General features: G+C 36.6%; 1 protein-coding gene and 1 long non-coding RNA gene across 3 annotated transcripts in view; one reads left to right on the top strand and one right to left on the bottom strand.

Annotated features, from left to right (window-relative positions):
* The window catches only part of ca10a (carbonic anhydrase Xa), a 203,013-nt gene that overhangs the window by 1,261 nt on the left and 176,224 nt on the right, over positions 1-25,528 (bottom strand). For both annotated transcript variants that reach the window (XM_048170047.1, XM_048170046.1), the window contains 5 exons: positions 24,285-24,470; positions 15,650-15,745; positions 9,763-9,835; positions 4,423-4,577; positions 3,135-3,309 (listed from right to left, as the gene is read on the bottom strand). In XM_048170047.1, coding sequence (XP_048026004.1) covers positions 3,135-3,309; positions 4,423-4,577; positions 9,763-9,835; positions 15,650-15,745; positions 24,285-24,470 — 685 coding nt within the window. The remainder of the gene's footprint in view (positions 1-3,134; positions 3,310-4,422; positions 4,578-9,762; positions 9,836-15,649; positions 15,746-24,284; positions 24,471-25,528) is intronic.
* Positions 1-25,528, top strand: part of LOC125255087 — a 75,662-nt gene that overhangs the window by 44,502 nt on the left and 5,632 nt on the right. Inside the window, exon 3 of the long non-coding RNA XR_007181830.1 lies at positions 4,409-4,566. This is a non-coding gene — a long non-coding RNA (uncharacterized LOC125255087). The remainder of the gene's footprint in view (positions 1-4,408; positions 4,567-25,528) is intronic.

Genomic DNA, 25,528 nt, shown 5'->3' with positions numbered 1-25,528 from the left:
GATAAATCCGATCTTCGGGTCCCGTGCTATATGCAGATTTAATGGAGTTCACATCACCGAAAGAAACAAATATGAGGTGCATTTTATTGACCATCAGCTAATTTCAAAATCAAAGACCGCAATAGAAAGTGACAACAGCACTGGTCTCATTACTTCTAATGAAGGTAATTGTGTGTTAAGCCTCTGCAACTTACTTTCACTTTCACATGTGGCAGTTTGTGTGTCAGCTTGTTGAAGAGATACTCAGCTGTTCATCTGCAGCGATGCAATAGCGCTATCATATCTGACTCTCACGCGCTTCAAATTTAGTGTTTTTGGGAGAAGTAAACTTTACACATGGGGTTTCCAACAACCAGATGCATTTAGACTGATGCGTAGACAGTTTTGACTGGAATGCGTCCCAGACCACCTCCTGAAGTGGCCTGAGCGATTGGATTTAAATCAGTCTCAAATGTGTTTTGGAGGGCATTTAGACCTGGTCTTTTCACGATCGGCCAGCTATCCGATCAAAGAAAATGCATGAAGTGACCAGGTGCAAACAGACCCTTTGTGGTTCTTCACTGAGAGCTTACACAGATATACACGGGCGTTCAAAAGCAGGTGTCTATTAGCGGATCCCTAATATATGCTTTCAAACGCTCCCTTGTATATCTAATCGCTCAGTGAAGAACGTCAAAGATGTCTACGTTTGTCACATCAATGGTATAAAAGCGCGTCAAGACTTTGAACTTAAACGTGGCTGGGGCATCTATTTTACTTACACTGCTGTATGCCATCCTGTTAAAAACCTCTTTTTCTCAAGTTAACTAGCCTATGTTCATGTTTCCCCTCATTCATGTGTTGAGCAACGCTTTGAGCAGAGAAATCTTTATTACTTAAAATATCGATATTTGGCGCAGCGATATGATTCTCATATCACACAGAGGAGGACAACGATATATCGCCATATCGGTATTTTGTCCCACCCCTAATTCTTATGCATCAAGCCGGTGTGGTTCAGTTTGTTCGCTGATCAGTGTTTACATGTAAATATTATAAAAGCATGAATTCAATCTGTTCATCATGTAAAGCGATCGAGTCTCTTCAGAAAATTTGGATTAAACTGCTCAATACATATGGATAAGTTTTACAATGTGTTTATGAACTTTTTGAAGTGCCAAAGCGGTAGTTGCGTATACAGTCAATGGAAGGACAGAAATCTCTCAGATTTAATTAAAATATCTTCATTTGTCTTTTGAAGATTAAAAGTCTTACAGGTTTGGAAGGACATGAAGGTGAGTAAATGATGACAGTTTTTTAGGTGAAGTAGCCCTTTATAAGGGCTATGAAAACACACACAGTGAATATATTTATTTAGACTATAAATTCCAAAATAAAAGCTTAAACAATTACTTTTTATTCAGGAATTAAAATCCCTAAATAATGTTAACTGATAGTCCTTTTACAGTTACTGCTCATAAAATTACATGTAGAATTTTAAACCTATTTACACTGCTGTTGGACTATATTTAATGACCAACAATAAATATTTGAGCAAAATGTATATTTTAGTCAATTATTTCACGCTCATTCACTGAAGTCTGTTAAATTTAACAGAGACTTGCTTGCTGTTAGCACAAGCCTTAATGCAGAACGTAAATTCAGACTTTTACACGCAAGGATATTAGTACTTAGTTTGAAATGCTTAATACAAAGCATGTCTCATGTTTAGGACAACTTGGATTGTGCACTTTTCCTACATCACGTTTGAAAATATTTCGATATATCTTATGAAGTCAAAATTTCACCCAGGCACAACTGTCACAGAGTCCTGCAAATAGTCACGAATGCTCAAGGAGCCAACGCACGGTATTAATAACCAAAGATATGTGAACTTCTTGAACAGAATCAGTTTAAATTCAGTTATTTTGTGTAGTGGAATAATGTCTTGCCATTTTTTTCCTAGTTCTAGCTCCTGTTCTGTAAGACTCTATAACACTGTGTTCATGTTCATTGTGTAGTTTCCCAGAATGACAATTTTCTCTTGCACTCTTGAATATCACCACCTCAAGCTAAAATTTAACATTCAATTAGCCTGCAGACACCTCACTGTGCTTGCAACAAAAGAATACGTCTCCCTGGTTAAGATACATGACCTCAGATGCCTAACCAACACTAATTAAATGCCTCTATCCATTCTTTCTCCTCCAAGATATTTACATCTTTTTAACAACTCAAATGTAATAAATGGAAGGAACCCTTTTTGTATCGCTCATTTACCCGCCGGGGTGGCAAATTCAACCTCTCAAACAAATGCTGCACGACTCCGATTTATCAGTTCACTGCTGTATCAAGAGTACAAGAGAATTCTCCATAATGAAATGTTGCGATAAAACACTTTTCTTTTCCTTGTTCATGATGCTTTAGTGCTGAAACAATATCTCAGGCATTCTGGTAGAAGCACAAACGACATCTTAAGATGCTTTACTGAGACTTCTAAACCTCTTAAACAAGCTCAGTCAATAAATGATGCATGGTCAAGAGGAGATTACCAATAATTATCTGAACAGGAGGACAGGAGTTACCGGCGAGTTTATTTTATATATTACACTGATTTTCTGTATACATGACATATTTAAGGAAATGGGTAATTATATGGTTGTTTTTTGAGGGTAAATATTGCTTGTAAGCTACTGAATTATTAATTTCACTCATCTAATATGTTCAGAGTTCTCGTTTAAGTGCTCATGTTCTTGAGTGTTGTATAACAGTAAAACATAGCTTATTATTAAACCTATTGAGCTATCTGGTTGCCTACTAACAGTTTTATGAAGGTGTTGCAACAAACAAACATAGCCACTGCCTTTACCAAACACTAAATGTCACAAATGTGTAAAATGAGGTGAAAAGTGAAGAGAATAAAGGAAAAGTCACTTAGTTTTGATGCACCTTTTCAGTGGTGACCTGGAAACTAAACTGTAACTTTTACCGAATAACTTCAGTGAACTTGTTCATTATGACCAAAAATGTTATACTGCTTTGGAGTCAGTTTTGTTCTGGAGAAGTAAATGATGAAAGCTGTAGAAATGCTTTTAGTTTTGTCTCTAATTCAAAGCGGGCTGAGAGATCACAGGAAGAAGTACAGAGACACTGACCTCGGTACTGCAGCTTTTGTGCCCTGTTGTTGGGGCAGTCCTTGCCCTGCATGCTGAAGTTGATGTTGGTGCGGATACAGCGGTTGTTCAGAGGCTGTACTGGGCGCACGTTGTCACTCATGCTGAGGAATATCTGCGAGGGCTGGTTCTGACTTAGCAGTCGCATGGAGTGCATCTGTAAGGATGACACCGATTGAGCAAACGTTTTATTTTGACTCACTGATGGCAGGTCACGCAATTATCGCACAGTCGATCCAATCCCAACAGACCCGCATCAAAAAGCAACTAGGGAGCTACGTGAGAGTGCTATTCATCAACACATTATATTGAATATCATCAAAATAGTATATCTGCAGTGTCAAAAGTGACGTATTTTGCCATTGCATTAGCTGAATCCATAAATAATTCTTAGATCAAGTAAATAACACAGATTTATTTGATTCTATTTTTTATTTACTTGCTATTTTGAAGTTAAGGATTTTCAGTAACTCAACTAAAGCATCTTGTTGCAGCTTTTCTATTATAATAATCTGCTTTTTTAAAGTCAAGCAGAACATCAAGCAGTCCCATGGATGACATGGATTAATGCAATTTTTTTTTAAGTTTAAAAAAGCTTTACAGTGAAAAATGGCTCTGTTGTTAGGTCTCATTCACCCTATTCCCAGCATGCATATGTACGTGAATAATTAATATGGTTGCATTGTGTGAATGTTTGCCAGTTTCATTTATACTGTTGTTGTCTTGTGATGTCTAGATGAGTTTGTTTCTTTACTTAAAATGATCAGGTAGTTGTTACTTTTGTTGTGTTCCAAGTCTTGAGGTTTGTGTGGCACTTAAGCTAAGTTTAAGAAAACAAGGATTTCTAATGGAAAACATTAGATAGATTAGATATTGATTTGATTAGACACAATATTGAACAACCATGTAAATACAGGGAACTATATGCATAGATCTTTAAGTAAAACTGAAATACTTCATAGAATAATTTAAGGGGTTCAACCAAAAATTCTGTCATTAAATTGTCGTTCTAAAAGTGCTAGCTGCGTAGACTGTCAATGGAGGGACAAATGTTTCAGATTTATTCCAAAATATCTTCATTTATGTTCTGAAGATGAACTAAAAAGTCCATTATGACATGAGGGTGAGTAATTAATGACAGAATTTTCATTTTTGGGTAAACTAACTCTTTGATTTAATAGGAAATTATTACAGTGATGGCAGCATAATTACTTAAAATAATTGTGTGAATGAATGTTTTTTTTTTTCTTTTACAGTGTGTTAAATTAACCTGCATCTTTGTGACATATATTGGCTTGTTCATCAGAATCCACGTTGCGGTCTCGTAGCACGGTGGGATTGTCATAGACCCTTCATAAGTGATAAAACTTGCTGTCTCTGGATAGACCTCCTCGATGTTTAGCCCCGAGAGAAGGTATGCGTCATCTACACAAACACAAAAAAGAAACACATGATTAAAGTGATGTTTCTTAGCCATTAAAACTCATCTAGAGAGCCAATTCACAAACATGAATTTGTCATTTAAATAATATAAATGGTGCACCTTCAAGCCAAGTCTTCATCCAAACCCAAAATTCTATATATTAAATAACAAAAGAATGTAGAAAGCAACAATGGTCTTTATCTTTGCTTGTCAACAACTGTTTTCAGTATTTATGCTTTGCCTTTGATTTGTTGGATGAATGGTGACAGCGCATGTTATTTTGACTTCACAATAGTGGCTCGACATGAGATAATGCGGCACTGAATTTATGAGGAACAGCAATATTGAACCCACCTTCCACTGACAACAGACAAGTAATAGGTTCCGACTCGCATCAGCCAGAGGAAATAGTTCGTTATTCTCCCTCCATCCCATTGATTACCACTCTAGCTCTATCTCCCCACATGTTTGCAATTCCGCCAGCGTCATTGCGCAGAACTTTGATAGCTTTGGTGGCATAAATAATTCCTTTTAGCTATGGAGGAGGGGGGATACCTTTGAAAAATACATGTACTAGCTCCACTGCCGGTGCAGCGAGGGCTGGTAGTAGTGAGTTTCCGAAGATTCAACCGGGAACGGAGCGGGAGGCCAGAGAGGCAGAGTTGGGGGGCTCTGACAGCTGTCAAAGCCCACGCTCCCCTGCCCTCCCCCTGGCAGTGCTGTCGAGTCCTCCCTGAGCTCAGCTAGCCTGTGTTCATGCACCGCTGCGGCCTGGGAGACACTCACCAGCCACTGGGGCTCAGAACATTTTATCTATTCATCCGCTCTTTCCCCACCCCTATTAATTCAATTATGAAGGCCTTTTTTCACAAGTCCCTCTGGTGAGTTAAAGGATAATGCCACGGAACATTTCCACTACACTGCGTGTCAGCGTCGGCCATGAAATATTCCCAAACTAGAAAGTGGTCTGAGTTCTCAAGGATGAATACATTTGTCTTGTGCCTTAAAACTGCCGCTGTCAGTCAATAATTAGCATGACGTTTTAGCATGAATTACAATTTCTAGAACAGTAGGCAAAGAATCTCGTGACTAGAACACACAATTTCCAGCTACAAGCTATTTGTTTGTCCACAACAAATGCAGAAATAGGGTGTAACACTACACAATTCATCACAAAACAGCCTATCAGAAGAGTTTCTCTCTGTTTGCACTTTGTCTGAATGCCCTGCAGCTGAACAGCATAAAACGCTACAAGCGGACTAGTGAATAGATGAGTTTTCCTGTTCAGCATGATGCTTAATGTTCCCAAGTCCCATTTTGACATCTGTTAGGAACCACCTTTTGCAAGACATGTAATATTTTAAAATAAATCACTTGTGTTTACCACAGACCTGATTTCAGGAATTAAATGAAAAACCCATTCAGAAAACCCATTGACTTCGGGACGATGGATCTGGAAGATTAAAAATGCTAACTCATGTTCGGGTTTTAGGACTCACTCTTGCAGCGTTCTATCCTTTTCCATGCTTGATGTTTAATATGCACGAGGAGCGATACTTTGTCCAATTTTATTGTTGAGGGCGGGTACCCGGCACAACAAAAGGCAGTGAATCTTGTTGCAATGTTCAGTTAGGACAAAAATAATTGCTTGTTCCTTTGTCTGGAAAGGACACAAAGCAAGAGTATAAAATTGTATTTGTTCTCATGTATTTGTTCAGACAGGCAGCAAAAGGTACATTTTTGGTGTGTCTGAGTCAAATGAGTTTATTTTTTGCATTGTAAATTACTACCTTTATTCAGCAAGGAAGTAACAGTAAAGACTACTTTTATACTGTTATTAAAGATCTCAAATATTTTTTTTTTTTTTTTTACTTTCTATTCAAAGAACCCTGAAAAAATGTATCAAGGTTTCCATAAAGACATTAAGGGATAGTTCACCCAAAAATGAAAATTATCCCATGATTTACTCATCCAAGCCATCCTAGTTGTGTATGACTATCTTCTTTCAGACAAATACAATCAGAGATATATTTTAAAAATCCTTAGTCCTCCAAGGTTTATAATGGTTGTGAATAGGGGGCTGTGTTTTGAAGCCAAAAATAATCCATTTATCTATAAAAAAAAAAAAAATGAATCCATACGACTCCAGGGGGTTAATAAAGGTCTTCTAAAGTGAAGTGATGCATTTTTGTTAGAAAAATATCCATATTTAAAACTATATAAATTCAAATAACTAGCTTCCGGCGGATTACTGTGCAGCGGAAGAGTATCCTTTGACCTGATGCACAACATAATGATGAACATGGAGGCGCAGAGGATAGAGCAACACAAATCACCGGTCTCAGATTATAAGTCTAAAATTGTTTTTTTTAAAGAGAAATGTTGGAGGATTTTTATACAAGAGAAGAGGAGCTTAAATTTGTTGCACAGCCCTATTTGTTTGAACCAAGAGAGGCATCTAAGCTTACAATAGTCCTACATCCTGTGTCATGCATCGTGTCAGAGTATTACTCATTTGGCGCAATGATTTTTGCGCATTCTGCGTATGGTTGTCCGCCGGAAGCTACAGTGCTCACAGTAAATGAGTACACCCCCTTTGAATTTTAAACACCCATTTTAAACACTATCTCAATTAACAAAATGTTGACAAGACTTAAGTTTTATATAACATCTGTTTAACTTATAACATGAAAGTAAGGTTAATAATATAGCTTAGTATAATTGAACTCTGGAGCAAAGCTACATTTTAGACTACAAAGTGTCTAATTTAACAAGAATTCAACCACAGGTGAGTCTAATTATTCATTACACAGGTGTCCAGCAGACAGTTGACTATAAAAGGGTGTTAAAACCTCTTCCCATTTCATGCTGTCAGCAATGGCACCACATGGAAGAGAAATGTCACAAGACCTGAGAAAGAAAATAATTTCTTTACACCAGAAAGGTGAAGGCTACAAGAAGATCAGCAAAGCTTTACTTATCAGTCAGAATACTGTAGCAAAAGTGGTACAAAAATGTAAAAAAGATGGAACTGCAACCATCTCACAGAGACATCCAGGTCGTCCACGGAAGTTAACACCTCGACAGGAGCGTCTTCTGATGAGAAGAGTTGAAGAAAATCGGCATGCAAGTTCACTGCAGTTATCTAAAGAAGTAGAAAGCCAAACTGGGGTGACTATTTCCCGTGACAATACGGCGTACACTGCAGAGGAATGGCATGCATGGGTGCCGTCCACGAAAGAAGCCTTTCCTAAAGCCCAGGCACAAAAAAGCCCGCCTAGAGTTTGCCAGAGCCCATGCTGACAAAGATGAAGACTACTGGGACTCTATACTCTGGAGTGATGAGACCAAGATAAATGTTTTTGGAACTGATGGCTTCAAAACTGTATGGTATCGCAAAGGTGAGGAATACAAAGAAAAATGCATGGTGCCTACAGTGAAACATGGTGGTGGCAGTGTCCTTATGTGTGGCAGCATGAGTGCTGCTGGTGTCGGAGAGCTGCATTTCATTGATGGCTTCATGAATTCACAGATGTACTGCTCTATACTGAAAGAGAAGATGCTACCATCACTCCATGCCCTTGGTCGTCATGCACTTTTCCAACATGACAATGATCCTAAACACACATCTAAGGCCACTGTTGGATTTCTGAAGAACAGGGTAAAAGTGATTCATTGGCTCATGATCTGAACCCAATCAAATATCTATGGGGAAATCTGAAGAGACAAGTTGAGCATCACTCTCCATCCAGCATCCAGTCTCTAAAAGAGGTCATTCTTGAAGAATGGAAAAAGATAGATGTTGAAAAAATGTCGCCAACTTGTTCATCATGCCTAGAAGACTTGATGCTGTCATTAAAAATCACGGAGGCCATACAAAGTACTAGATGTAATGGTTTTTGTTGTGGGGTGTACTCACTTTTGCATCACCCTAATTTGAGTAAAACTGAAAAATGTGTCTGAGTTATATCATTAACTTTACTTTCATGTTAAACAGATGTTATATTAAACTTAGTCTTGTCAACATTTTGGAAATTGTTTTTGTGTTCATTGAGATATTGTTTAAAATGTTACATTTCAAAAGGGGTGTACTCATTTATGCTGAGCACTGTAGTTATTTGAATTTATCAAGTTTTAAATATGGATATTTTCTTACAAAAACGCATCGCTTTGCTTCAGATGGCCTTTATTAACTGGAGTTAACCCTGGAGTCGTATGGATTACTTTTTTGATGGATGGATGCATTATTTTTGGCTTCAAAACACAGCCCCCCATTCACAACTATTATAAACCTTAGTGGACTAAGAATATTTTTAAATATATCTCCGATTGTGTTCGTCTGAAAGAAGATAGTCATAGGCACCTAGCATGGCTTGAGGGTGAGTAAATCATGGGATAATTCTCATTTTTGGAAAATGATCCCTTTAAAAGGCTGTTTTCATAACAATAAGAAATGTTTCTTGATCACCAAATCAGCATATTAGACTGATTTCTGAAGGATCACGTGACACTGAAGACTAGAGTAATGGATGCTGAAAACTTTGCTATCACAGGAATAAAAAAAAAAACTTAAAAAAAACCTAGAAAGTTATTTTAAATGGCACTAATATTGCACTAATATATGCTTTTTTGATCAAATAAATGCAGTCTGGTGAGCACAAGAGGCTTCTTTCAAAAACAAAAATCATACCGACCCCTAACTAGTAGTGTATATGGTTTAAAATCTTATTATAATAGGTATTACACTGAGTGGTCAGATCTGATTTCAAGTATGAATGTGACGTATGTACTCTCAGCACATTGTCTAAATACACTCAAATGAAGTGTTTATGTAATATTGACTACAGTATGTAGTGAATAGCTAATGAGTAAACGAGTCAGCAGTGTATGCATGAATGCGTAGCATGCCTCTGTTGTTTATTTTCTCATGTGTCTCATGAGTCAGAACTGCCGCAAGATGTGATGAACATAAGCAGAGGCAAAAGTTTTCCCCGCCAACATCTACTCTCAGATCTCACGGTGAAGCTCATATCATAACGCCAGCAACCGTTGAAGGTTGATACTGAATACACTGCCTGAACAAACAAATCAGATTTCATCACTTGCAAAATTTCAATACTATCGATCGCATCTGAAAACCAAATCTCATTTAGTGTCAAATGGTTAACAATATATTTCCCCACTTACTCTTATATGTTATTCTTGTGATGGTGTCTCTGTTCAACATCCGATTCAGAAATGAATTTGAAGTCTCGGATATCTGAAATGGAACAGATGTCAAGATGGGAAGGGTAGAACAGATGAGAAGGACAGAGTGATAGACAGCAGAGAAAAAAAAGAGAAGGCAGGGGGAAAGAGGGTAAAGAGAAACAGATTATTAGTGACAACTTTATTTCTAAATGGCAAACATCATGGCAATTATTTCTAAACAAAGCAACAAATATCTCAGGGGAAGTGAATCTCCCAGTCATTCAGTTTAGAATGTAAAGACCATAGACTGTAAAAAAAGATGGACGATGTGATTCCGCTTCCTTCCATTGTAATGAACTGAATGTAAAACGTACGATGATGGGCGTTGACGTGTTACGCAAAAACGTCAGTTTGGAGCCTGGGCATGCGCAGAAGGAAGCGTCAGTGGAGCCCAGAGGCGGAGTCGTGGTATCAAACTTCCGCCCATACTGCGTCAACATTGATGTATTTTAAATAGGCTATATAAATTATACACAATTTAGCTTATTATTTTGTAGGTAGAATTTTATTCTGTTTCTAGAGCAATAATATTTTTGAAACCAGGAAAATTCAGTAGATAATATAATATGCCACTAGAAACAACTCTAAAATGTCAGAAACGGTCCTGCCATTTTAAATAAAGTTAAACTAACTTTACAGGAGATCGATTGCTGTAGACAGTGCTCTATAATTAGAGTAGGCTATCATTAGTTTTGTCCTGCTAATTATTATTTTATACCCATAAAAATAATTAGTAACTGCCAGATAACGATCACCTGCTTTTTCCTGACGTAAACGTTAGGCGTGTTATCTTAAAATGTATTAACACTCTGAGGTCTAAAAACGCGCCGGCGCGTTTTGCAGGTTTTTTTTCACATTGCAGCAAAACAGACTTAAAATACTCTGTCATTTTTTGTCATAGAGACATAAGTAATACATCAATTGAAACTATAGAATATCTCCTTTTATTTGTATACACTCAGAGTAAAAACAAAATGATGTGCTTTTTGTAAAATAAAGAAAACTAACATGATGCGTGATCTCTCATCTCCCTCTGAACGAAGTCCAATCTGATAGTTCTCAGAAAATGAAGTGTAACTTAGTGAATACTAATCACAAAAAATTCATACTTATGTCTAACAAAACGTTGAAATGTCAGGTCGAAAATCGAAAACAAACATTCTGTGTTTATGTAATCTGTATGAAAAGAGAGCCATGTCAGAAGTCCGTGATTCAGCTCATTACCCACTAATGCGGCCACACCCACGGAGCCAGCGCTATTCACAGGCAAATTCAGAGACAACACATGCATTCATCATCTCAATCGTGTATTTATTGCCTTGAAAATTGTTTATCTGGATGAAAAAGCCATGGTTAGCGATCTCTGGAAGACATTCAGTAAATTCCTGTTTGTTTTCTTCTATTGATAAGTTTTAAGTGAGTTTTTGTTTCTTTAGCGCCCTCCGGCTGTAGTATGAATTGGTAAACACCATTCATGGAATATCGTTGTCTTCTTAGGTGAATTTGTGGACTAAAATGCACAGAGCGCCCTCCGGCTGCAGTATGAATTGCAAACACCAGCGCTCATAGAGATAACAATGAATATTAAATTAAAAATAACTCCTCTGTATAGAAAATTGACATAAACATATGAGAATCCTATATTTCTCCAAATGTGCATGCTTTTAAACTAAAAGCCTATATTCAGACTCTTTGCATCACAGAAATACATTATATTTTAAAGTATAATATAAAACCATTATTTTATATTGTAATAAAATTTTTCTGTATGTTTCATATACCATGATGAGCTTGAGACATCACAGAAGTTTTTTTTCACAGCCTACCTGACTGAAATGCCTCATTAATATGCAAGTCTTTTCAGGTCATTACTATTCAATTCTTTTGTCTTCACAGGTGAGAATGAGCCATTATTCATGGAGATTCACGCCTCCTCGCATACCGTGTTTCTTGGCAAAAAGTGTCTTACAAAAACTAAATCAGTATATTGTTATAAATGAAAGAGTAGTCAGCAAAATTTTTACATAATTTTGAAGCAAAAACTCTAGTCTACAACCTTCAATACCCAAAAGTCTTGTGAACACAGATTTAATATACTTTTATTGGCCTTATATCAGTGACTTAAGTTTTTTGTTTTTTCAGTAACCACGCATAAACGTTATTCCTTCAAAAACACAAACATGTACACACATGTTCCTCACATATTATGGTAGCCTAGTTTGTGCTGAATACAGTGTAATGACACTTGTGTCATTAATATGTTTATGAACAACTGAAAAAAGCACAAATGTCAGGGCATGTCAAAACTTCTCCAGGCCCCAAATCAGCCTCAGACTCCAGAGGGTTAATTAGCTTATAAAGCCCACATTTAATGTTACTGAAAAACGTTGAGTGATCCGTCAGATCCTGTAGGTCAGTTAGTACAGTTTACTGCTGAACAACTCATTTTGTCAGTGTGAAATAACACAGAAATCAAAAATTAATTGTTAGTTATGTTTCTTCAATCTCCCCTCGAAGCGTCGACAGTCCTCAGATAATCATACCGACATGCCCCGTTTCTATAGCATCAAATTGCCAATTTATTTGAAGCGTAACAATTTTTTTTATTTTGACTTATTCCCATTTGTTTGCATTGAGAGGGCGAGGTTTATGACCTGTACTGCATCCAGCCACCAGGGGGCGATCAAAGAGCCCACAGCTTCACTTTTCAGGATGTATGAGGCACACCCGGTAAAGACCGAGTTGTTAGCAACACGTCTCTTGAAATTTACTCAAGGTGCCGAAAGTGTTTTTACTGCATTCAAATGCATCAGGATGAACCCAACAGTGTTCTGTAATTAAACGACACCTGATAGAATCACTTATGACACACTGACGTGTTTTCAATGAAAACTACAGATGAGCTCTTCAAAAACTGCTTTTAGAAAGTATTAAGAGCAAAAACTGAGCCAACGAGAAACATGGTTACCACTCCACTTTAGTTGCTAATTGAAACGCTTTCAATCTGAATGATTACAAGAAATGTGCCTCGTCACTACAACACAAATTGCTTCACTTTTGACCTCCTCATTGAGTGAACAGTGAAGTCTGAGGCTTAAATGTCTTAGTCACATCATTTTGAGACTTTCTGTGATATAACCCTGGGCTGCAGCTAGCCATTATCTCTTCCAAGAAATAATTAGGGTTGCCTACACAGCGTCTGAAAAAAAAAAAAAAAAGAATAGCTTTTACTATCCCTCACGATTAATGTTTTTGCCTTGCTAAGAATACTGCATTTGCTAACAGATTTGCACTCCATACAAATAGCTGTTTATACCACAAACAAAATGGCTGTCTTTTCCTCAGCCTCCTCCATTTTGTGTCTGTCCCTCCAATGATGGTGCATTTTTTGGGATTCTTTGTATCAAACTCTTTAGACTCATATGGGAGTCCCTCCTGGAGGTGTGACAACATAACAGGGAACACAGCACGGGGTACCTCAGAAAATGGCTTTGGGAATGACTCATGCCAAGTGCAAGAAAATAGGAGTGAATTATCAATGTTCTCAGTCAGATCACTGAAACAGGAGGACAGTGACCCGCATTATAGTCTATCTGAACTGCATAAAACTAAAGTTTCTGCTAGCTTCATATATTGATAATATCCCATGTGAATTTGTCAGGGTTATACAGTAACAATAACTGTAGAAAGGCTATAGTATATTGTCACAAAAAATTAAACTTTGATATGACCGATAATATAAATTCTTAAAACAAACACATTTCTTTTTTTTTTTTTTTTTAAAATGTATACAAATAAAGCTAAATAAGGATAAACAGAAAATACATTTAAAAGTCTTTAAAAGTAAAAAACTTTAAAAAAATAAATAAATACTTCTCTAATAAAGTTTCACCGCTGTATCTCTACTTTTCGTCAACACCATTAGAAATCATCATCATCATCCAAATAATTTCCCTCATTTAACGTAGGTTTTATTAGTAGCTAATAACACCAGCAAAACAAACATGCTTGATATGCAAAAATATGGTTATTTTGACATCACTGTTAGCTTTTACTTCAGTAGATAGAACTGATATTTTGAATGTGTTCTTGACTCATTCTTAATAAGTTAGGGCTGCACGATATATCGAAATATTGTAAATGTACATAGCGTAAAATGCATATCATGATGGCTAAATGATTTGAATAGGCTACTTCAAAAAGTTGCAAAAAGTCGAAGTTTTAGGTCGATGCATATAGCATAGAATAGACTGGGCATGCAACTTATGTACGTGGGACCTGCTTGATGTTAAAAAGAGTTAAGCGCAATAAGCTACATAAAACAACTCATTACGGTACTCGCACTGTCTGACACACACACGAAGCATGCGCACAGAAAGCCAGCTCTCAGACAGCGTGCAATCCTGAATTCAGTTCTCATTTACCACTTATTGCACTCGAACAGTCAAAATGGTCAATCTTGGCAAGTATTCATGTAAACAGTCTGGAAAGAAATCGGATGTGTGTCAGTAGGATCTGTGCATTCGGTCTTAAAGTGACAGCAGTCTAATACGGTATGCCTGATGCTGTCTGTCAAACAAAAAAAGAAAAGAAACTCACTGCTATTGAGTGAACAACATTGTACCTTTTAATAGGAATCAAATACACGTGAACTTATTTTTACATTTGATTTTTCAGTTTCTGTATTGTTCTTGAATGCTACTGTTAAACAGATCTAATGTAGCCCTGAAAAACTTAAAGCACTGCTTGTTTTATTGTATTTGTCATCTTTGTTCACCTGGATATTCTTGATGTAAAATTTTCAGGTTGATATAACTATATATTACCAAGTTGAGCAAAGAGTTGTTAGTATTTATTTATTTTTGTAACATTTTAAATGTTAAAATGACATTGTCAGATGTAATGATGCTTTCTTTTCCCAGAAAGAATGTGAAGCATATATATTGGTTAGATCATTTTCAGTTTTAATTATAATTTAAATTGATTTTACACACTTAAAGCATTGTCGTATCGCATTTTTCTTCAATAATTTTCCTCAATAATCCAAGTCATATTTCTCATATCTATATTTGACATGACAGTACATGTTTTTTTTTTTTTTTATGTACAGTTTTGGCACATAGTGAGTGATCCCAACACTCAAACACCAGTGCATAATTGTACCCATAAAATATCATTAATGCTCAGATATCTTACTGTCTCTCTACAGTATATGGAGAATGCCCATATTTGGCTCTAATTCGCAGAATGCGTATTACTCCTATAAATTGAGTCAGCGAGCATGAATTAGGCACCTTCCATATGGACGGACAGCAGAGGTGACTGGACCAGGATCACGTCCAGGGCAGAGAGGACTAAGCCTGAGAGTGACACTGGATGGGTTAATTATCTTAGCTTGAACTCTTGTCCTAAGGGAAAACATTAGGTAATGGTCTCCCCACAGTACTCTAATAAAGCAGTGGAAAGTTATTTCATACCCTTGTCCTTCCAGAATGACTGGGAGATGCACACTTAGTTTGCCTGTTGTCTTCTAATTGCATGGCTAATTGACTCTCTTCCCGAATCCATTCCTCCAACCACCAATCCATCCATCAATTAAATGAATGTGCTGACTCAAATTGAGCAATAAATGCTGTTCTTTTGAACTATCTATACATCAAAGAATCATTTAAAGTTGCCATAAAAATATTAAGCAGCACAAATTTATTAGAAATGTTTCTTAAATCTGAATTTTATTCTGATTTATACTTTTAAAATATCCAAGTTTAAAATGCTTGATTTCTGTGCATTCACTTTTAGTGTTAAGTGTATGATCATTACTCACCTTCATAAATATAGACACTATCACCAAGCCATTTGGACTCTTAGCAGCTTCTGTGTAGTTTGTGTACAGTTCATGGTTGTAATGTATAAGCTGCACCTGTATAATTGAAAAAGACAAAATGGGCAGTTATATGGTTTTGACTTTGTTCAGTGAAAGAAATGCCTCCCATCTCTACTTGCTTACTTTGAAGGACAAAAGAGCGTCAGCATCAATAGCAAAAGGAAACTCATTACAAGTACTGTCTTTGGTCCATGTCAACTGAGTGTCAGCTATGCAGGTGTTTTGTCCAACTTTTTCTTGGATTGTACGAAAGCATAATTGGGAATAATTACTGATTGATAATACTTTGGATGGTAATTATAGAAAATCCAGTGCAGATTTAATCTTACAACCTATTTTCACCTCATTAATATGGAAAATAAATATGTGACCGTTTGAATGAGCCGAGAGTCTGTTTGGATAACAGCCGAAGTTTTTGTCATTACAGATGGCTCTGAATCACAATCACAGGTAAACAGCTGCTTCTGTCTTTGTTTGAACATGTCTGTCAAATTTAAATTCGAATTCATTGTGAAGCACGGCTAATCTTCCTCCGGTGAATCGCTTGAGCGCACACTGTCCCTGTGAAAGAGCTTTAAAACTTAGGCAGTTTAGATTGGTGAAGGGGACAATTTCTTCTCTGTGAACTCCACAAAAGGTAGAACAGCCAAGAAATGTACAGATTACCTTGAGCAGAGAACAATTATTGTAAAATAACTTTTTCTAACGGAAAAAAGTGTCTCCAAGGTATTCAACTACAGAACACTGTAAACAACTTGAGGAGCGTGTAGAGTTGCTGTGAGCAGCATCGTACAATCTTTTTTAGTCCGAATGAAGAGATCAATTCTTTACCAAGCCCTGTTTAGCCTGCTGTGTGTGTGTGTGTTTTTTTTTAAAAGAAGTAAATTAAAAACTGTGGCTGGTAGTAATTATGAAATATGCAAAAGGGGAGCCAGGGAGTGACAGATCGTCTATAAACTTAATCAAGTGTGGAGGAACGCGATTACAGAGCGAATGTTAATTTGATTAGATTTATTTATTTATTTATTTGGAAGCCAGTTTTTTCCATAAACTCTTTAACCAGACAGAGTTTGACAGCTAGTCTAAAGCGAACTTTTATACTCGGCTGACGTCATACATAGCCTTTCTAAGAAGTCGCATTATATGCGTGAAAAGCAGAGACGCTCATCTCACTGTATCCATTGGCTCTGTGAAATCTGCAGATGGTGGAGAGGTGTCGAACAGTAGCAGGAAATGTTCAGCGAGTCTTTGCACACAGACAGATCTGTCAGACCGTCAGAGGAGAGGTGTCTATGCTTCGATGGGAGACAGCTTATGCCTCTGGTGGGCCCCCTGACAAGCTCTTTATTGTGTGATAGCTGGCTTAGGCCTACCATGGACGAAATATGAAGACAGCAAGTCGATAGCAAAAAGAGGGGTGGACAGCGCTAACAGGGCAAATGAAAAGCAGTCGTCTGGAACCCCCATCCAATAGCGGATACGCTCAAAGCAAATAAACGGAAAGCCCGGGTGTACGGAGAACAATCCTATTTGATTACGTTAAAATGTCCTGTGAAGGAGCATGTAGCCGGTGAAGCTAACTCAATTAACTTGACTGGTTTCTTCTTACAGCATGGTATCCGAATGTAGCAGTGCAGTGTTTTAGCATGGTTTTCAGTAGGATGGGATATGCCAGAGAGGGCTGTTAGGCAATTATGACATAATATAATAAAGAGAAATTAGTTATGGTGGAAGTTTGATGATGATTTCCAATTGAATACTGCACTTTTTACATGGCACTTTGCTATATTTAGGACACATGAAAATGGGGTTTTAATGAGCAAATATACTGTGGCACTGAACAGCAATGTTAATGTGTTATTTTGCTACCATTGATAATTAGAAATTAATGAAAGGGTGAGAGGGGGATCTAAAACAGAAGTCTGGGCTGTTAGACAATTCTGAAAATCATTGGATATGGTGTTTGTTTATTAGTTCAAAGAAAAACAATCTATTCAATGTTTATGCATTTGACTTTGTTTATATATTTGCATACTTTAAAAATGTCTGAGACGGTTCTTCTAATTTAGAAAGAACCAGTATTTGCATACCTTTACATTTCTTAAATGTAGATTATGCCTTGATTCCAGGCTATGATGCTAGTAATAAAATGCATCATTGCATAATGTTATTTTTATATATATATTTGTGCGTTTGTCTTCCACAGAAAATGAAACGGGTTTGGAACAACATGAGAGTTGGTAAATGACAACAAATGTTAATTTTTGGCTGAAGTATCGCTTTAATATACCTAGAAATGATGGCTAAAATGCTAAACACGTGTATTTCCCCAGAATGATTACAGGGTTTATTGAAAGTCACTGAAGCATATGAAATGGAAACATAACATAGACAAATATTAAATATTTGTGAAATGCTTTCCAGATATTTTGCATACATTTTTTCATTTGCTGTTTTTTTTTTTTTTTCTCCCCCCAATGGGAAATAAAGAATGGAGGGAAATCACCTAGGCCAAATTTTAAAGTGAAGTTTCTGAGAAACACCTTGAATATTTTAGCACTCATTTCATCTCTGGTGTTTCATTTTCAGCTTGTGAGTAAGGACTGCCCATATCGGATCTGTAAGAATGAGGCTGCATCAACTCAAAGGTGTTGCAATGCATCTGCAGAGAGGCAACTTCCCTCTGGGTGCCGTGAGCATCAGTCAAACATAATCTTTTATTACTATAGAACAAATGAAAGAAGAGGAAGGCAGACGTGTTGAATGTTACAGAGACAGACATCCAAATAAAGCTTAAAAGCTTGGCTGCATTTGAATGCAAAACAGTCACTGGTTGGGAATGTGTTTGTCATTTTAAGTTGTAAGATTCTTCCTCTCCATTCTCTTTTCAAGAACAGGCACCGGCTCATTTGGTTTAATTACATTCTCTGTTTTTTTATTTATTTAAACAGAGCTGTTCCTGAGCATGAAGAAGAATGCTCCTGAAGGCTCTTTCATAAACATGACGTCATTTTCTTGAGAATTTTTAAGGCATTGCATTGGCAAAAAGACAACAAAAATACCTAGCTGCACATTAACAAGCATTTTCAAATTTCAGTTCAATTTCTGAACTTGAATTGTGGTAACAAACAGGATGCAGAACAGCAAGGCAAATATAAATGTAAGTAGAATAAAAACCAACTGAAATTCAAAGAAATTCATTGAACATTGCTACCTATAGGCCTCGGGCATGGAGGCAGGGCAGCAAAATACTAGGTTTTTTAATCTGTGTATCATTTGTTTTTTTTATTTAATATTGAAAGTACAAAAACAACGCCGAACAAGATTTAAGCCATTCAGCAGAAAGGCGCATTTCATTCCCGCCCATGTCAAGATCAAATATTCAAGCTGCTTATTAATTTTCTATTCCTGAACATAAAAATGAAAAATCAAGCCAAATTCTTTTTATTTATTTTTTTTAAATGAAAACCAACTTTTCAGCAGCTGACTGACTTTAATTTAAGTCACTGAATGCCGAAATGAGTAAATCCTTCAGGGACTGCGAATCAAAAGGCTAAACAGGCACACAAAGAAGTGCAGCTCGTAATGTAGGTGTGTGAGTTGTAGGGCTTGCATAGACTAGTCGAGAGATCGACTACTTCAACCACTAGTCGGCGCTGTCAGAAACAATCGAATACTCGAGCGTGCATTAACCATAAAGAGAGATACGTCACAATATTGTAAATCTTTCTGTTTTAAACCAAAAAGGGGAGCCAATGGATATCACACAAGAAGCCACGTGCAAACTTTGCGCAAGAGTTATGTGAAAGCTTAACCTCGGTCAATAGGCTATTCATAGTGAAAGTAAAAAGTGACGGAGCTGTTTGACGCGGACCATATTCTCTCAGAGACCAATTTCAACATAATATGCTGATAACGGCATATAACTGTCTTAATTTATTCCATTATTTTCTTGTGGCCCGTATATAGTGAAACAAATGAGAATAATAGTATTTCGTGTTAAACAGGCCTGTATTTTTTAAGTCGGTGCTTGAAGTCAGCTCTTAATTTTCATTGATGACTGCAGTGTTAGCGAAATCATTATAGACTATCAATAATTTTAATTATAGGCCTATAATTCATTGTATAATAGACCTAAAAAAAAAATGTTTAAAACATTTTCAAAGATGAGCTAATAGCCTATTCTTTTAACTCGGGTTATCGCGGGTTTATTTGGCTTTACTCTGTTACATGAAAATTAAAATTTGTAATGTCATAATTATAATGTTTTGAGAGTTTACTTATAATTGTTGCATTAGGCTATGAATTAATAAACATTTATTGAAAAGAACTATTTCATGTCTTCATTTACAGATACGCATGAACCAGCGCTTTGTGCCGCTCATGCAACCCCTAATGAGTTATCATCTATTTTGCGCAAGTGATTGTAATGTCTTCTAAAAATAGCATTTTCTTTCGCTCAGTGTCCTATCTATCATATGTTGATAGCATCATTTTAATTTTTATATTTTTATAAGACATTTAATAGCTTCTGATTTCGTCCACATTTTCATATGTATTCACAAACGTATAAGATAAACAAATAGGCATAGGCTATGCAATTATTTATATTATGAAAAGAAAGTATTATGAAAAGCTAAAGTCTGCGTCACTTTTCAGTTTTCATCTTACATCTCATCTCAACACTTTTTGAGGATCGTGAGTGAACGTGATCATCTCTTCTTCTTTACTACTTTACAGAAGGAAATAAACATGAATGAAAATCAAAAAATATGTTGAAAGTTGCAGTAGCTTACCGAAATCTGTATCACGTCAGTTCAATCAGTGTTGAAAACAATGTCACGTAGGAAAAGCCATTCATTGACCATAAACTTAGTCAGCAACAACAAAAATAAAAACTATTTAAAACAAAACGGATTTGAAACTTTATGTAAGCATAAGTATTATAATATAATATATAATAAAATGGACAAACTGGGTGTGTGTAATCAAAGGCATCGTTTTCATTTTATTCTGGAGACTGAACTCGCGCTCTGCTGCCACACTGGAGCACACTCACCACCTACTGGACAGGGGTGGGAATTACAGTTAAGTTACATCAGCCTCAGTAATCTGTCAAAATGACAGACAGGCTGCAGATTTTTAAGTTCTAAACCCACTGTAAATGTTTCTCTTTGTGAGGTTTGGTTTGGAGTTGCTGAAATGCATCTTTACACACAACTGCCAGCCAGCATGGAGAGCTTCTTGAGACTCCAGAGACACCAGCAGCTTCAAATACCTGTTTGCTGCTCAACACTGGCTTTTTTATAGCTGCCTTTTTAATACAATTAATTTTTTTTAACAGGAACTTTCCTCAATAAGCCTTTATCTGACCGAGTTCTGCTGTGCTCTAAATCACTCACAAATCTTATGATAATTCGATAATCTCCATTCAGTTTCACACAATATTAGTTGTTTTCATGCCTTTTGCACAACATTGCACCATTTCATGCTTTTCATCTTCAGAAAGATCTTTCTTCCTCCCCATATTGCATGAGAACTGTGACTTGCTTAATAATGTGGAACAACCTCTAAGTAGGGTTTCCATAGATCTGGCAAATTATTTTGTCTGAGATTGATTCCAGTTATCTAAAAAGACATGGATAAATAAACAAACAAAAATGTTCTTAGAAAAACTAAAATCTGAATGTTTATTGTACAGAAATCTTACTGATTTGTCTCTTGCATAATAATTTGGAACGCAGTGTAGTTTGTCTCTTTCACTTCCACTAGCAGTAGACTTATCTATAGTGCATACTGTGATATCTATATTGGTTTAACAGAAGGGTGAAATCCAGTCAATACCCAGCTAGGGGGGGAAAAATTGATAAAAGCACCGATGTTCATTTACAGAAGTGGTGTCTAGAAAGTGTTCGTCTGTAATTATTTTTTAGCAAATGTAATGTCTTCTCTCATTTGACTGTATAGAGTAGGCAAAACGTTCGTTAGCATTCCCAACAATCAAATTGCCATAGAGTTTGAATAATATGGACATAGAAGTATTGAAAGTTGTTATTATTAGTAGCCATAGTATTTTTAAAAGTCTTGAAGATTTATAGGCCGACAGATTTGTAGACATAGGTACATTTATATTAATAAAATAACCTTATGTTTCCATGCATTTTTTATTTTTTTATTTTTTTACAGTTTTTTAAAAATGTATTACAATTCAGTTGACTCTTCTTCCTGTCATTTCACCAATTCAATTCATATTTTAACTCAATTGAAAGTGAGACAATTCTTAATTTTGCACAACCCAGATTTTAAATCACATACACTACTATTCAAAAGTGTGAGGTTGGTGAGATTTTTTTTTTTATATGTTTTAAAGAAGTCTCTTAATCTCACTAAGGGGCCATTCACATAGAACAATGCGCTACTTTCCCATTGTTTTTCTATGTAAACACGTGCTTGACGGACATGCATGACCGTTACGCTCACATCTTTTGCAGTGCCTCGTTTTTAAGATGCTTTGTCAAGTTAAAAGAATTTCAACTTTTACACGCAGAGCCGCTCAATGTCAGTTCCAAAACAGTGGACCAATCAGAAGAACTCTGAGGCAGGACAAGCGTTGCGAGCTTCTGTTTACAGTAGCAAGTTGGCATGACAACTGTTTTATTTGACAGCCTATTTCTATTATTTCCGTTATTGTCGTTATTGCATCGCGTCTCGAGACACTCGCATTCTATGTTGCGCTTTTTTAACGAATTTAGACGCAAAGATGCGTTCTGTGTGAATGGCCCCTAAGGCTGCATTTATTTAATCAAAAATATGTTAAAAACAGTAATATTGTGAAATATTTAATTTATTTTAGAGGTACAGTAAGCGATTTTTGAAAAACGCTGTTGAAAGTGGATCGGACCGAGCACCACAACAAACTTGTAGCCAATCAACAGTAGGGGGCGTGTCCACTCATGATGGGAGAGGAGAGAGATGGGAGAGGAGATTTGAGAGACTTTAGAAAGAAAGGGCTGAGATATTACAAAAGAGAAAAGCTCAGAGGAATAATCACTGGAAAAAGAATGGCTATGATCAGGCAAGAACTTTAGTACCCAAACTAATATTAGAAAAGCTTTCCAGTGCTTAAGAGACCTAAGCGGGAAGGCCTGAAAATGGACGCTTCGGTTGTATCGTTTCTGCTCCATATGCGAGTAACATTGGTATCGAGTGTCATGTCTGGAGCTGCCGTGCTGCTGGGGACTAACAATGAACTCTCGCTTGTATATACACTCAAGTACTGTGTGTTCATTTTTTTGTGCTTCCTTGTTGTTCATTCGTCATCTTTGCTTTATTTTTGCGAACCTTTATTTTCCTTCTCTTCTGCTGATAAAAAGAGACAATCTTGCGTTGTTCATGCTTTTTGGGGGTGGAGCAATGAAGGGAGGGGTGTGTTTGTTTGGGTTGATTTCAAATATCAAAATCGTTGTTCAACAACGATTTTTGAACCTTTAAAATGCAACTTATTCCTGTGAGGCCAAAGCTTTTCAGCAGCCAGTTCTTAGTGTCACATGATTCTTCAGAAATCATTCTAATATGCTGATTTGTTGCTTAAGAAACATTTCTTCTTATTAATCTTGATAATATTGATTGCACTGCTTTTGTGGTAACTGTGATATTTTTTCATGATTATTTGATGAATTTAAAGTTTTAAAGGTTGAATAAAAATCTTAAAGGTAGTGTACTTCTGGTGGGTTTGCACTAACCAAGCAACTAATGATGACAGCTTTCTCAATATACAGTCAACATAAATTAATTAGCTGGATTACTAAGAATTACAGCAGAAATGAATGCAGATTTGGCTACTGTTGTCTATCATGCAAAGTAATGGTTTAAACACAAGAGTGAAAGACAGAGCTGGCCTTGGTGCTCGGGTCACGCTTCACTTTGCCCTGATAGACTGTTGACACTTTGTTTTATTATTGTTGGGTTATCAGGTGGCTGCCGTGGAGGTGGGAAAGAAATTATAATCATTAATTACTGAGGATTTGCCTGTCAAGCTCACACTTATTTTGTTGCCACACAAATCGTCGGTCTTATTATCCTCAAAGGGAAAATGTCAGGACTTCACTGACTGGTGACTTTATCAAATGATGGAGGCCGCAGTGCAGTGCATGCTAAATGTACACTGCGAGTGTAATTGAGATGCTTTTTTTTCCATTGTTATGGCTCTGTTAGTGGGAGACTGAGAACAGTAAGTTATCAGCAATACAGTTAGGACTATTTCAGCCAAAAATATTGCTGTGTTTTTCAATATAAGTTATATTGTTCAGCAGGGTGCAAACATTACTGTGTCATAATCTAAAGCATCCATGTTAAACATTTCATGAAATGCATGCTTTAAGGCACACTAAGTATTTGTCGATGCATAAAAACCTACGCCATAGAGCTTTGCTTTTGTTGACCTATAAGGCCTGCTGTCTTTACACATTGCTCTTAGATTGTGACCTTAAAAGATCAATAGACTGCTGAATACTAGCAGCTAGGTCTGATCTGTATCCCACTCATGACGTAGGACACACAGGATATAGAAGCTTACCTCCCCAGAAAAAGCCTGGCCGTTGAGGAGATGCTCAGAGCCCTGTCCGTCCTCACTGCCAAAGTGTAACCTGATCTCCTCAAGACGATGGCTGTACGTCATTGGTCCACCCGAGATGTTCACCAGGTGCTCTTTGTCCAATCGGAGTGATACATGACGACCAGTGTTGTACATGGTCCCTCCCACCTTTTAAAAAAAAAAAGTCAACAAAGAATTAAACTGAGAACTACTAATCAAATTAATGGAAATAAAAGACCAATGGCATTTTTTATTGAGGCTACATGTGGGGCTCAGATTCATTCAAGTGTGGTCTCTCTGATTTATAATGTGCTTGTCTTAGAAAAGGTCATGTGCTAAATGAGCTAGAAAGGGTGCTAAGTTAAAAGCCAGATGGCAACCAGCTGCACAATAACTGCTACTTGTTGGCTTTAGCAAAAAAAAATAAAAAAATAAAAAAAATAACATGCTTTCCACCCCATTTTAAACCAAAAAGCCTGTATCTGGTTTCACTGAAGGTCCAGTCTCTGATTTGGGTAATGGGATAATTTTGGGGAGAGCCTGAGTTTGCTAATCACATTTTAGGGTTGGCTAGAGCCATCCCAGAACATCCATCTGGATATGTCCCTGTAAACGAACATATTGGGTTTTCTGATACATATCCCAGGTGTTGATTTATATTAAAACTAACTGTTTTAATATAAATCTAAAATAAAACTAAATGTAACTATGGGGCCATTTTCAACTAAAAACGGAAAACGTATGCGTTTTGGCCATTCATTTACACGACAACAGCGTTTTGGTGGCCTGAAAACACAAACTTTTGAAAACGGGTTTCAAAGTGCAAGTTTTTGAAAACAGTCTCCATGTAAACAACAGACTTTCAATCTTTCAAACTAAAAAATAAGAAAATTCATCATACAGATATGAATTAATACATTTTTAAAAAATATCACGATCTAAAAAAAAAAAAAAAAAAAAATGAGTGAAATACATTTTCAATATTTATTATGTTGAAAATGATTTAACGGAGTCTTCCATCATATTCTAAAAAGGTATTTAAAATGTTCTTTCAATCACTTGATTTCCACCCCAGAATGCTAATGAAAGTATGAAAAGAGTGCTTTTTAAGAGAGTATATTTTCTAAAGGTCTACAGGGGCAACAGTGCCTATAGCTGAAGAAACACCTCTACATCGAATCGTTTTACTGAAAAACAGATAGTGGTCTGTAATTAAATTATATTCT

This window comes from Megalobrama amblycephala, linkage group LG20, assembly GCF_018812025.1.
Source record: "Megalobrama amblycephala isolate DHTTF-2021 linkage group LG20, ASM1881202v1, whole genome shotgun sequence".
NCBI classification, from domain to species: domain Eukaryota; kingdom Metazoa; phylum Chordata; class Actinopteri; order Cypriniformes; family Xenocyprididae; genus Megalobrama; species Megalobrama amblycephala.
This window is presented reverse-complemented; position numbering and strand designations above follow the sequence as displayed.